The sequence below is a fragment of the Taudactylus pleione genome, unplaced genomic scaffold (genome assembly GCF_031769625.1).
Source record: "Taudactylus pleione unplaced genomic scaffold, aTauple2 ptg000041l, whole genome shotgun sequence".
Classification (NCBI taxonomy): domain Eukaryota; kingdom Metazoa; phylum Chordata; class Amphibia; order Anura; family Myobatrachidae; genus Taudactylus; species Taudactylus pleione.
The window spans coordinates 53,056,111-53,067,427 of NW_028284443.1; the positions used below are offsets into that span (position 1 = coordinate 53,056,111).

The 11,317-nt window shown below is 39.2% G+C and overlaps 1 protein-coding gene across 3 annotated transcripts in view; it reads left to right on the forward strand.

Annotated features, from left to right (window-relative positions):
- Positions 1-11,100, forward strand: part of LOC148538171 (serine/threonine-protein phosphatase 2A regulatory subunit B'' subunit beta-like) — a 127,485-nt gene extending 116,385 nt beyond the window's left edge. For 2 of the 3 annotated variants that reach the window (XM_088456891.1, XM_088456899.1), the window contains exons 5-14: positions 1,174-1,276; positions 2,396-2,470; positions 4,343-4,429; positions 5,635-5,788; positions 6,127-6,175; positions 8,415-8,504; positions 8,620-8,795; positions 9,122-9,240; positions 9,322-9,428; positions 9,944-11,099. In XM_088456891.1, the coding sequence (XP_088313017.1) occupies positions 1,174-1,276; positions 2,396-2,470; positions 4,343-4,429; positions 5,635-5,788; positions 6,127-6,175; positions 8,415-8,504; positions 8,620-8,795; positions 9,122-9,240; positions 9,322-9,428; positions 9,944-10,088 (1,105 nt within the window). In that variant the 3' untranslated portion in view covers positions 10,089-11,099. Of the gene's footprint in view, positions 1-1,173; positions 1,277-2,395; positions 2,471-4,342; positions 4,430-5,634; positions 5,789-6,126; positions 6,176-8,414; positions 8,505-8,619; positions 8,796-9,121; positions 9,241-9,321; positions 9,429-9,943 lie in introns of all 3 variants that reach the window. The other variant, XM_088456908.1, reaches the window with a different exon arrangement.
- The last annotated feature ends 217 nt before the right edge of the window (positions 11,101-11,317 follow it).

Genomic DNA, 11,317 nt, shown 5'->3' on the forward strand with positions numbered 1-11,317 from the left:
ATTTCCCCAAATTCTTGTCCCAATGAATTTCCATGAAATAGGCTTATCTCATAAAGTAGTAGCGATGCCACAGGAATATCACTGTTATCTGACAGCTTTTCTCGATTTCCAATGATCCAGTACTGATGATGTTCCTTGGACTTTGATCTGAGTGCTCAGACTGTTTCAGCATTTATGTCCAATTGATGGGGCTACTGTAAAACAACAAATGTTGCAGAACTTTACTGGTTACCTTATTCCCAGTAGATTGTAAACCTTTTCTGCTGTGCCAGCGAGTCCTTATTGCACTCTGTGAGGCATAAAGTAGACCAGTCACATGTAAATTAAAAGTTGATTATGTAACTACCTATTACTTTTTATTTATTTTTTGCTACTCTCAAGCTATGTAGTAATAAACAAATTGTCCTGTCAACGATTCACTTGTATAAAGTAATTTACATTTGGTGTACAATTTTTAGTTAGACCTGCGATGCCTGCCCTCTGGTCATTGTGATCTTATGATCAATATAACCTTTGTTCGGTAGGAAGAATGAGTGAACAGATTTTATTTTTAGTTGCTCCTTTTTGTCACAGAACCAGTGGCAGATTTTACCTAGGGGCTGCAGCTCCCCTAGAAGAATCCACCACCTCCATGAGCCAGATGCTGTCTGTGACTGCATCAGCTACACTCTGGCTGGCAGTGACTTCCCATTGGAAGCTTTACCTGCCAGTCGCACACAGGACAGGTAGTACCAGGAGGAGGTGTTTCCTCCCCTTTGTTAATCGCAGCGTGGACTGGTAGCCCAGAGCCTACTTCTAGTGAGAAGCCACTCCCTGCCTTTTGGTCAACCCTGCCCGGCTCCTAGGGGCTTGTGTTTTGTGCATGCGCAGGACCCAGCCTGCCAGATCCATCGTGCAGGCACCAGCATCCGGCTGGCCCGGGACTGGTATCTTCTTTCCAGACTAGTGCAGCACAGGCAGTGGCAGCCCCCCTCATTCAAGAAGGTAGAACCCAGTAGGGAGGAGCGAATTGCTGCAGATTAACCAAAAGTAAGGAATGTTCTGCATCTATTTTAATGTAGCTAACAGGATGGTTTACTTGTATAAGGAAGTATTATAGTTCAATGTTTGCAGGAATGTGTGTGTAAAAAATCTTTTCATACAACATGATGTATTTTCTGTTATACATTCTAGGGTCTTGCAGACCTGTCACGATGATGCTGCAAAGTTCATGCAGCTCTTGGCCAAACCAGGATATAGCTATTTGGAGCAGGAGGACTTCATTCCATTTTTACAAGTAAGCATTTACTCTTCAATGTATTTAAATTGACTACAGCACATCTTATTACTACTTTTTTTTTTTAGTACAATAATTTATATTAATGTGTTATTTTACAAACTGTATTTTAGATAAATAAATCTGTAAACATTTGCAATATTGCAGCAACTAAATGTGCAAGGCGGAGATATCATGCCTTGTAGAGAGACTGAAAGTGAAGAAGTTGCCCAAAGCAACCAGTCAGCTTCTGTCATTTCAAAGACCGTGCTAGATAAGTGACTGTTAGAAGCCAATTGGTTGCATTGGGCAATTTCTCCACTGTAATATGAATATAAGCACACAGAAAAACATATAAAAATGTGGGATGGCGCTGGTAAACCTGAATAATACTAAACACAATACTTATTCCTTCAACTGTGCAAATATGTATCATGGAACAGTCCTGAATAGGAGGACACTTGATGGATTCAACGTGGGCTGATTAAACATCTAAAGGTGAATTGCACCACATCTGATATGGCAGCTATCAGGGCACGCTTATCCTGCAGTGTATGGCAGTGAGGGTATAGTTGTTCTGCCAGAATTACACCTCATATTCCGCAATCTCCGTATTTAGGCGAGTTGTGCCATTACCAATATCCTTCTGCAGCATAAACGGGTTTCCCCCAGAATCACCTGACTGTGCAAGGAAAACAGCTGTGTATGGTTACTTAATCACAGGAAGATACTACTCTAAATCTATTAAAAATAGATTTAGGGTAGTATCTTCCTATTAGATTGTGGCGTTACTCTTCATTGTTTTTAGAAGTGGGTAGGCAGCAGGCCTAGAGCACACTGACTGAATACTCTATTTTCACATTCTATTGTAATTTCTCCACTGTATCAATCTCCAAGGTTTTATACATCTCCCCCTAATTCCTTACATCTTTATTATTCGTATCAGTCACTGCCCCACAACCTGTTTTTGAACAGAGTGGAAACGCACTGCACACTGATCGTCCACTTATCTAAATAGACGAAATTGATGTCAATACTTATTTGTTGTGGTCTACAAAGCTCCTATAACATGCAAATGTGGTTACAAGCTTAACTGGGACTTCTCTGTTTTGTAATGTCATGTATTTTCCCTCGTTACAGGATGTAGTGAACACTCATCCACATTTAACTTTTTTGCGAGAAGCCTCAGAATTTCATTCCCGCTACATCACCACAGTAAGTAGTCAATTCTCATTAGGCAAAGAGTTTATTTTTTATTGAGTTGTGCAAGTTCAATTATGCTTCCATTTTTGCATTACTAAATCATATCATTCATTGTTGAGATTATTGAAGTCATTCACGTGTAAGGTGCCAGAGTTCTCAACAGCAACACAGAATGGGGAAACATGTTACATACATAATAGACAAAATAAATGCAGACATGAAAGCAAAGGATAAAATAGGAAGGACACTACTAATAAGAGCTTACATTCAAATTAATATAGGACACAGCTCTATATATTTGGCATTCTTTAAGATATATATTTATATTTATGTAGAATTTATTTTGTAATGTTTTGGCAATTATGTTTTGTTTATTGTCAGGGATATCTAATATTATGACATGGTATTGTGCTTATTTGTTTGTGTACCAATGTCTCCAACTTTACTTGCAAAAAAAAAAATAGAGCACAGCTGAAACAAAAGGCGCAAGTATGGCTAATAGTGGCGATTGGGACAGTTGTATGGGTGCATTATGTGAACAGTATGTTTGGGAGTAGAGTAAGCTCTAATAAAGAAATGGGTTTCAGAATGCATTTAAAGATTTCAAGTGTGAGCCTTTCTAACCGGGTATGCTAGAACCTTCTATAAATGTTTTGCATGTGTGATATGGTTACCAAAGTTGAGGAGCAGGTTTAATGCAGATCTAAAGCTGGGTACACGCCATACGATGGTGCGATGCAATGTAACGATAAATCGTTCGTGCCGTAACACTGCACGATCCGGTGCATGACGGCGCATGCTACATGCTCCACGTAACAGCACTGCGTCGTTCATTGCATCATCTCATTGGCCGCGCTGAACAGCAGATGGGACGAGGAAATTAACGACTGATCAGGTGCAGGGGTGCCGAGAGGAGGGAGGAGCGGGCGCTGCTACACCCCCCCCCCCCCATATTCCCCACTATCTCTCTTGCAGCCCGGGAGACTGCTCGCGGCCGCTAAGAAGGGGGGGGGGTTAGGTTTAGGGCACTCCGGGAAGGATTTAGGGTTAGGCACCCCCCTGGGAGGGTTAGGGTTAGGCTAGGGGAAGCGGGGGTTAGGTTTAGGCACCCTTTGGGGGGGTTAGGGTTAGGCACTAGGGGTGGGGGGTTAAGGTATAAGGCACCCCTAAGGGAGTGTTGGGGTTAGGGGGGTGAGAGGAGAGGGTTGGGTTACTTACGTGCCGCTGTCGGGATTTCCTCCCTTCGGCAGCCACTGTCGGGATTTGCTGTCGGGATTTCATTCCCATTCCAGCTTGTGTGTGTATACAGAATTATTGATACTTATCCATGTAGGATACTATTTTCCTATTAATATTATATGTTGCATATGTAAGGGATGTGCTGCCTAATGATTAGTATGTGGAATGCAGTTGCAGTATGATATGCAGATTTATTCAGCCTTTTCCTTATATAACATTAGGCTTTTTGTTTGTTCTGTATGGAGATGGATAATAAACATCACTTGTAATAAAGATAGATAATCCCTATGAAGAGCACATTAACCATACATGTGGAATGTCTATAAAATACCTGAAACACCGAGATTGCAGTCATGATCCTTTGAATAGCAGGAAAAAATATGCCATTTGTATATTGAATGCACTATTCACACAGATGAGAGATTTGCTATTTTTATAACCTTTTTAAGCTTCATTCACTGTGAGGAATACAGAGATATAGGAGAGCGGCAGGCAATATGTTTTTAATACTTTTCTGAGCCAATCTCTTCTATTTACATTGTGCTGTTGTGTGGGTCTGTTCCATTAATTCACAACTTATTCTAAAATGTTTGTTTAAATGCTTTCTGATTTATAATTTCTTTTAATATTATTTTGTACACTCAGGTGGTTCAAAGGATATTTTACAATGTGAACAGATCATGGTCTGGTCGGATCACATGTCCAGAGCTCAGGAAGAGCAACTTACTGCAGGTGATCAGGAACTAAGTTTGGGTGTTTGTGTTTTGTTGTGTTTGATTTGCTATGTATATTGATTTTGGTGTCTAATTCCACTCCGTCAGGGCTACTCAATAACCAAGTAATAAAGCTGAGGTTTTGCATGGCAAAAGTATTTTCTAATTTATAGGCTATAAATAGTGTAGGGTCTGTGCATTTGGAGCACTTTCTGGGGGAGCTCATCCTGTAATATACAGTATACTACCTGGATTTGGGTGTCATTGGGTTCTCCTCAGGCCAGAGAGTGATGTGATAGTGTGGTTCACAGATGTTTGACACTAAAAGGAACATATAATGAGGTGATACACTGACCACCACCTATTTCTGTATTTGATGTCAGATTTTGCACTGTCAGGTAGTAGTATGTAAATGACATTAGGTGCACAGTGACATTTAACCTCTAATGGAGTGTTTCTTAACCTGGGTACAGATATTTGGCTACTTGTATTTGATTATGTTCAGTTCTTCCAGATGTGTCCTCCTATACTATTGCTGCAGTTGCCCTAAAATGCCCCTTATCGGCGTGTCGGGCCTCGTCTGACTGTTTGCACAGAGCGCTGATGGGACGGACTGCACTTATTTCATATGCAGCACTTGTATATCAGTGTGTGACCGAGTCTGATTGTGTATACGAAGTGCTACAATGCAGCAGCTGTGGCTTTTTTTCACGCCTAGGTCTGTTGTGCTAAATGTACAAATTCAGTCGCACACATATACAAGTGTCGCATATCAAATTAATTAGTGCATTCTTGTGAAGCGTTTTGTCGAATCCGTTTTCAACTAAAAATGATATATCATGTGAAAAAGACACTTGGCGCAAGCAGAGTATCCTGTGACCTGGTAGCTCACTTGCAGCAGATTTCTAACTCTGCATGGCTTATTGAGGCTAGCTGTATGAGGACACATCTGTAGTGTCAGTTTAGCCCCACTACTGTCCACATACACTTTATTAGCAGCCATGACCCACTTACATGGCACAATCTTGGGGATGTAGTCAAGATCTATGGCAATGGTTAAAATACTTACCAAAATCCGTTGGGATTTTGACAGGAGTGATGCCGCTGTGGATTCTGACGGATGCATTCTGACTGACTGCATCCCATACTCAAATCATGATTGTCTGGCTATCGATAGCATGAAAAACATTACCCCTCCTGTCATTAACTTTATTATCTTTTCAGCATGTGGCCTTGCTGGAGGAGGAAGACATCAACCAGTCAACCGATTATTTTTGTTATGAACACTTTTATGTAATCTACTGTAAATTCTGGGAGCTTGACACAGACCATGACTTGTACATAGATGAACAGGACCTATCCAAACACAATGATCATGGTAGAGTAACACTGTGTGCTTTCTTTCCAAACTTCCAAATACTACATGCACTTACCTCTTTCTCAATATCTTGGTAAATGTTAATGGCCAGTATATGGGTGTTGGAGGTGCTTGTTTTCACCATGGAGGGTAGGGACTGAAAGTAGCTAATGCCGTAGATGGTGCTTGCTCTCTTGTAGTAATAGAAGGTTTGCATTAAATTAATGTTTTACTTTGCATTTCTTCCCCCTGTGTAGCAGATGAAAGTGTTGCTTTTACATTTTTACATCAGTAAATTGATTGCAAGAAATTGTTTGCTAGAAAAATGCAGCTAATTCCATTTTTTTTTATACCTACAGCCATATCAAGTAGAATTATTGAAAGAATCTTCTCAGGAGCTGTAACACGGTAACTATACATATTGTGTAAAGCACAGTAACTAATCTTCAAAGTACATAAAATATCTTTCAATACTCCAAAATAAGCTAACTTCGATCACTTTTCGTTTTAAAGTCGGGTACACACTGCACAGATATATCTGCAGATGATGGTCGGTAATACACTCTGAACGACCATCTGCTTCTGGCCGCGGGGCGTTTCTCGCCCCCTCCCCGCGGCCTCTGCTGCATCTGTATGGGTGGTCGGCAGATGCAATTACACACTTGCTGATGGACAGCCAATGCAATATGTCTGCGAACGATGTCGTTCAGACATATCGCTGGTACACACTGGCCGACATCGGCCAATATATCTGTCAGTTTGTACCCAACAGCTTTGTCTAATTACCCCTACCCTCATAATCAAAAATAACTCGCTAAGTAAAGTGGGTATTAGCCTTGTCTAACTTAAAGCAAAAAAGATAACTTACATTTGTATCTGTTATGGTTAGTGATCGCACTGAGCAAAAAAATGTGGATCACTTGGGGTCCTACCTGGCAATTTCTGGGTCCCGTCATAATTTATGCTTTAGATCTCCCCATATACCTCTCAGGCCTCCCCACATACCCCTAGAATGCCCAACTGATACCCCAACATCGCATCATACCTCCATCCCCTTAAATGCATGTTTACTGCTACCTTAATCTTAAATGTAATATGACTTGTCTGTATGCAAAATAGTAATCAAGGAATTAGGTACTAAAAGGCATAAGAATACTTGTCGTGTATCCCCAAAAACAACAGTTTTCCGCGGTGGTAGCCAAATATTAAGAACCACCCGGATGTATGTATCTGAGACTGCAGCAGATATTGAAGAAACCTTCTGCAATCCAGTTTTCAATTTCAAAAGCAGCACCTATAGGTTTCTCCAGGCATACATTACATACACTTACACTCATGTTTTTAGTCATTTGTTTCCTTGTGAAACACACATTCACTGTTAGGCGGAAAAGCTTTAACACCTTCAGACAAATTTTAGCTTTTTTAAGTAATGCAAAAAGTTGCGATATGTGCCATTCTTTTTCGGATAATTGTGGTACTGTAATGCTCTCTCTGGCACGGCACCAAAAAGTCTAGTTACGGCTCTGCCTGTCACTGTAAGGAGAGGGCAGGGAGGGAAGATAAGTTTTATGAAGATAAACTGAGGCTTGTCAGTAGTACTAGTGTCCCCAGTTTACACCTGGTGCTCATAAAACACAATTTGATCAAATGGAAAAAAAATATAATGTGTAAAAAATTATAAAAATTAATATAGGATTATATAAATCTCCTATACAATCAGCAGTGCGGCAAGACTTGGGGGTACATTTCCTAAAGTGAGTTTTTAGAAGTGAGTTTTAAAAGTGATGTTGCCCATAGTAACCAATCATATTCTAGCTATTATCTTCTAGAAGGTGCTAGTTAAATGTTAACTAGAATTTGATTGGTTGCTATGGCAACATCACTTTTAAAACTCGCTTCTAAAAACTCTCACTTTATTAAATTTACCCCCTAGTGTCAGTTACTATTCTGACATACAAAGCAGAAAGCTAAAAAAAGAAAAGGCTGCACTACTGCGTGGTGTAAACGTGCTTAATTAATCCCAATAAAAAAAGCTGCTCTGATTCACAAATGTACATTTATTAAACTGACAATTGCATAAATAACTATATAAAATGTATCTAAAAAAGGATATCAATATATCCAACAAACTGCTATAGCTGAAAAACATGAATTAAATTAAAAGACAGAGGTACTAATTAAGTCACCTGTGCCCAAGCATGGTTATCCATAAAACCTGGACAGGTAGGGTGTTTTGTGGACGGAGTTTGGTGGGAGCTTTCTCCTTTTGGAGTGCCTTACCAGTGTTGTTCCTAGGAAGTGTAATTTTAGAAGGGTGTTAATAATTTACTTTTTTTTAGTAAGCCAATCCCATCACTTGGCAGTGCCTATGTTTGTCATGTGGCAGAATGGAGAAATATACAATGAGCACAGCGACTCCTAGTGAATTAGTGACTAACTAAAACAATAGCCCCCCTAAGATTAAAATGTGTACGTTGCTTTTAGTGTCCTTGTACCACAGATACCATGAAGACCTATGTGTAATAGTACAGTGGTTCTACAGCTAGAGTTGGGTAGCGCACTGTATTTAAAGGGCATATTAGAAGAAAATGGAACCCTGCCTCCCTGCTAAATGTTGCTCCATATGTGCTTCTGTCTTTCTTGCCAGAGGTGGAAAAGCGCAGAAGAAGGGTAAGATTAGCTATGCAGACTTCGTATGGTTTCTCTTATCTGAAGAGGACAAGAAAACCCAGACCAGGTAAATCCTAGCGGGTAACATGGGGATTTGTTTTGTGCTGAGGTACTGCAGTTGGCAGATGCTTGTGCTATGCTTTCTTCCTGGAGTTAGTTTTTTCTTTCACCTGTACTTTCAGTATGGCCTATTGGTTTCGTTGCATGGATCTTGATGGAGATGGAGTATTATCAATGTATGAGCTGGAGTATTTCTATGAGGAACAGTGCCAGAAGATGGAAAGCATGGCCATTGAGCCGTTACCTTTTGAGGACTGTCTTTGTCAGATGTTAGATCTTGTGAAACCTCAATGTGAAGGTATTTGGCCACAGTGCTGAGCTGTATTTGCTAATGTTTCTTTATATATGACTTGCATATATATAGCTCAACCATGGGAAAGATTCTGTTACATGCGATATCTTGTAGAGATGTTATGGTACATAAAATAAGTGAGGTTTACAGTGCTGCAATACCCGGAAATGCGCACATCTTGCATCCTGCAAGGCTCCTATGAGGCCTCATGCTTAAAGTGGCCCCTATCTGTAAACTGTTTCTTTTAGAAGAAAGTTCTGAGCATTGTTTAAACTTTAAAATAATAAAAAAATACATACAATAAAGTTCTGTTGGTGTCCTCTTTTCCACAGGTAAAATTACTCTTCACGACCTGAAGAAATGCAAGCAGGCAAATCTGTTTTTTGACACTTTCCTAAATCTAGACAAGTACTTGGACCATGAACAGAAAGATCCTTTCTCTATATTGCGTGTAGGTGACATCAAGCTGATTTGCATAACGCTATATGTTCTCTGTGATGCTTCCTTCAATACGACTGAATTTCTCATGTAGGTTTGTGAAAACGAAGGACAAGAACTTACAGACTGGGAAAAATATGCTGCAGAGGAATATGCCATCTTAGTAGCTGAAGAAGCTGCGACAGAACAGTGGAATGATGGGTAAGAAAATGTTGGGTCAAAGCCTTCTCTATAATGCATGGTTCTGTTGAATGTTGCAACAGCAGTCTGACATAGAAGCTCCTCCCTGTCATATGTTCCATGAAACCTAGTGTTGATACTTTAAATATTGTAATAGAACATATAGAAAAGGATTTATTCATTTGTGGGGCCAGTAATCACTCATCCATCCTATTTATGAACTTTGTGATTGGTGCATAGTTCTTCTCTAGTAATGTGATATAATGGTGATGGAATAAGATTGTATCCCTGGGTAAGCCATTTGACTGGAATTCATTCAGTCATATCGTAGCTTTGCTTTCGTGCTAGGTTTCCAGTTTCCACTGTCTTTGTATATAGTGAAAATTAGCCTTTTTATTAACGGTGAAAAAGCGAAACCCGATTGGTACAGGGCATTGTGCATGCCACCAAGGATGAAAAGAATAAGGCTATGTAATCCAGTATGCTCCATGTAATATTGAAAGTTGAGCCTAGTTTATCATTTGGTTGTATTTTAGGTATGATGCAGAATTAAATGCCTTGGAGGTGGACATAACCAATGAAAAGAAGTATGGAGTGGAGAAAAGACCCTACTTGGACATGGCTTCTGAACAGTCACAAGTAGACCTTGAAGAATATGACTATGAAGAGGACTTTGAATAAATAGTCCTTACAGAGTGATGGAGGGACATTCTGCAGCTGGTCTGCCACATGCCCTTTGTACATTAGCTGTGGACAGCACTTTGTTCATGTAATACAGAATTACTGCAAGGCTCAATGACTATCAAAACCTAGGTGTTTTTATTTATTGTTAAACTATATTTAATTAATTTAATTTTATTTGATCACTTTGTTTTGCTGTGCTAATTGCTTTGGTAGAAGTCCTGCATTTCAGTAATGAGAACTCATCAATGTTTTACAATTTACCACCCATGTTTGTTAATGATATCTCTGTAAGACTATAAGCTCAGCGATGGTCAATGCTAGTTGAAGGCCTTTTCCAAAGAACATTTAAAAACACAGAATATACTAAATCGAACCATAGTTCTTGGCAAACTTTTATATTTTATAATCTAATCTTCTTTTGGATAGAGGGATCTGTAAGGGATCTTAATATTGTGTAAAGCTTAAAGCATGCCAGGGCAATATGTCTATCCAACTTAACTACCTAGCTGAGGGAACTCCTGTTTCTCACTACTGTACTAAAATATTAGCTCTTCAGATCTCCTTTGTGTGACATATTGTCAGGTTTATGCTGGCATATGCTGACCCTATGTATGAGCATTGTGCTATGGGTGCATAGACTGTAGTAACAATTTGTTTCAATGTAGTTCTTGTCACATTCCATTAAGTCCCATTAATGGCTAGCCTTATTCTATGCGTTTTCTCCTTAAACAAAACAAAAAAAAAACCTGAACAATATTTGTTATGAGTGCCTTTAAATGTATATATGTAAATTTATGGAATGTTTTTTTCCAATATCTTATAATATTAATTTGGGTAAAAAAATTAATTTGTAAATGTTTGCAGTGTAGAAACATTTATAGAATTTATATATTGTATTTTGAAATAAACTATTTTGCACACAAAGTTGTAAAGTATTAAACACTAAACTAAATGTTACACTTGGGGCTAAGTTTACTAAGCAGAGGATCTTGCAAGTAGCCCAAATCTCTGCGGTTTTGATATTGCAATTTAAAACTGCAGTAATAAATGCGAAACACTCCGCTTAGTAAATCTGTCCCTTAGTGTTTTTTTGTTGTTTTTTTTAACTAAAAAGGTAAGTACGAGAAACTTTTTGTTTAAATGGCCAAGAGACCTTCAGTAACACGGGCCAATACAGATGGTGAAATATCTGGAGGGAATACTGTAGGTATATTTGGGTATCATTT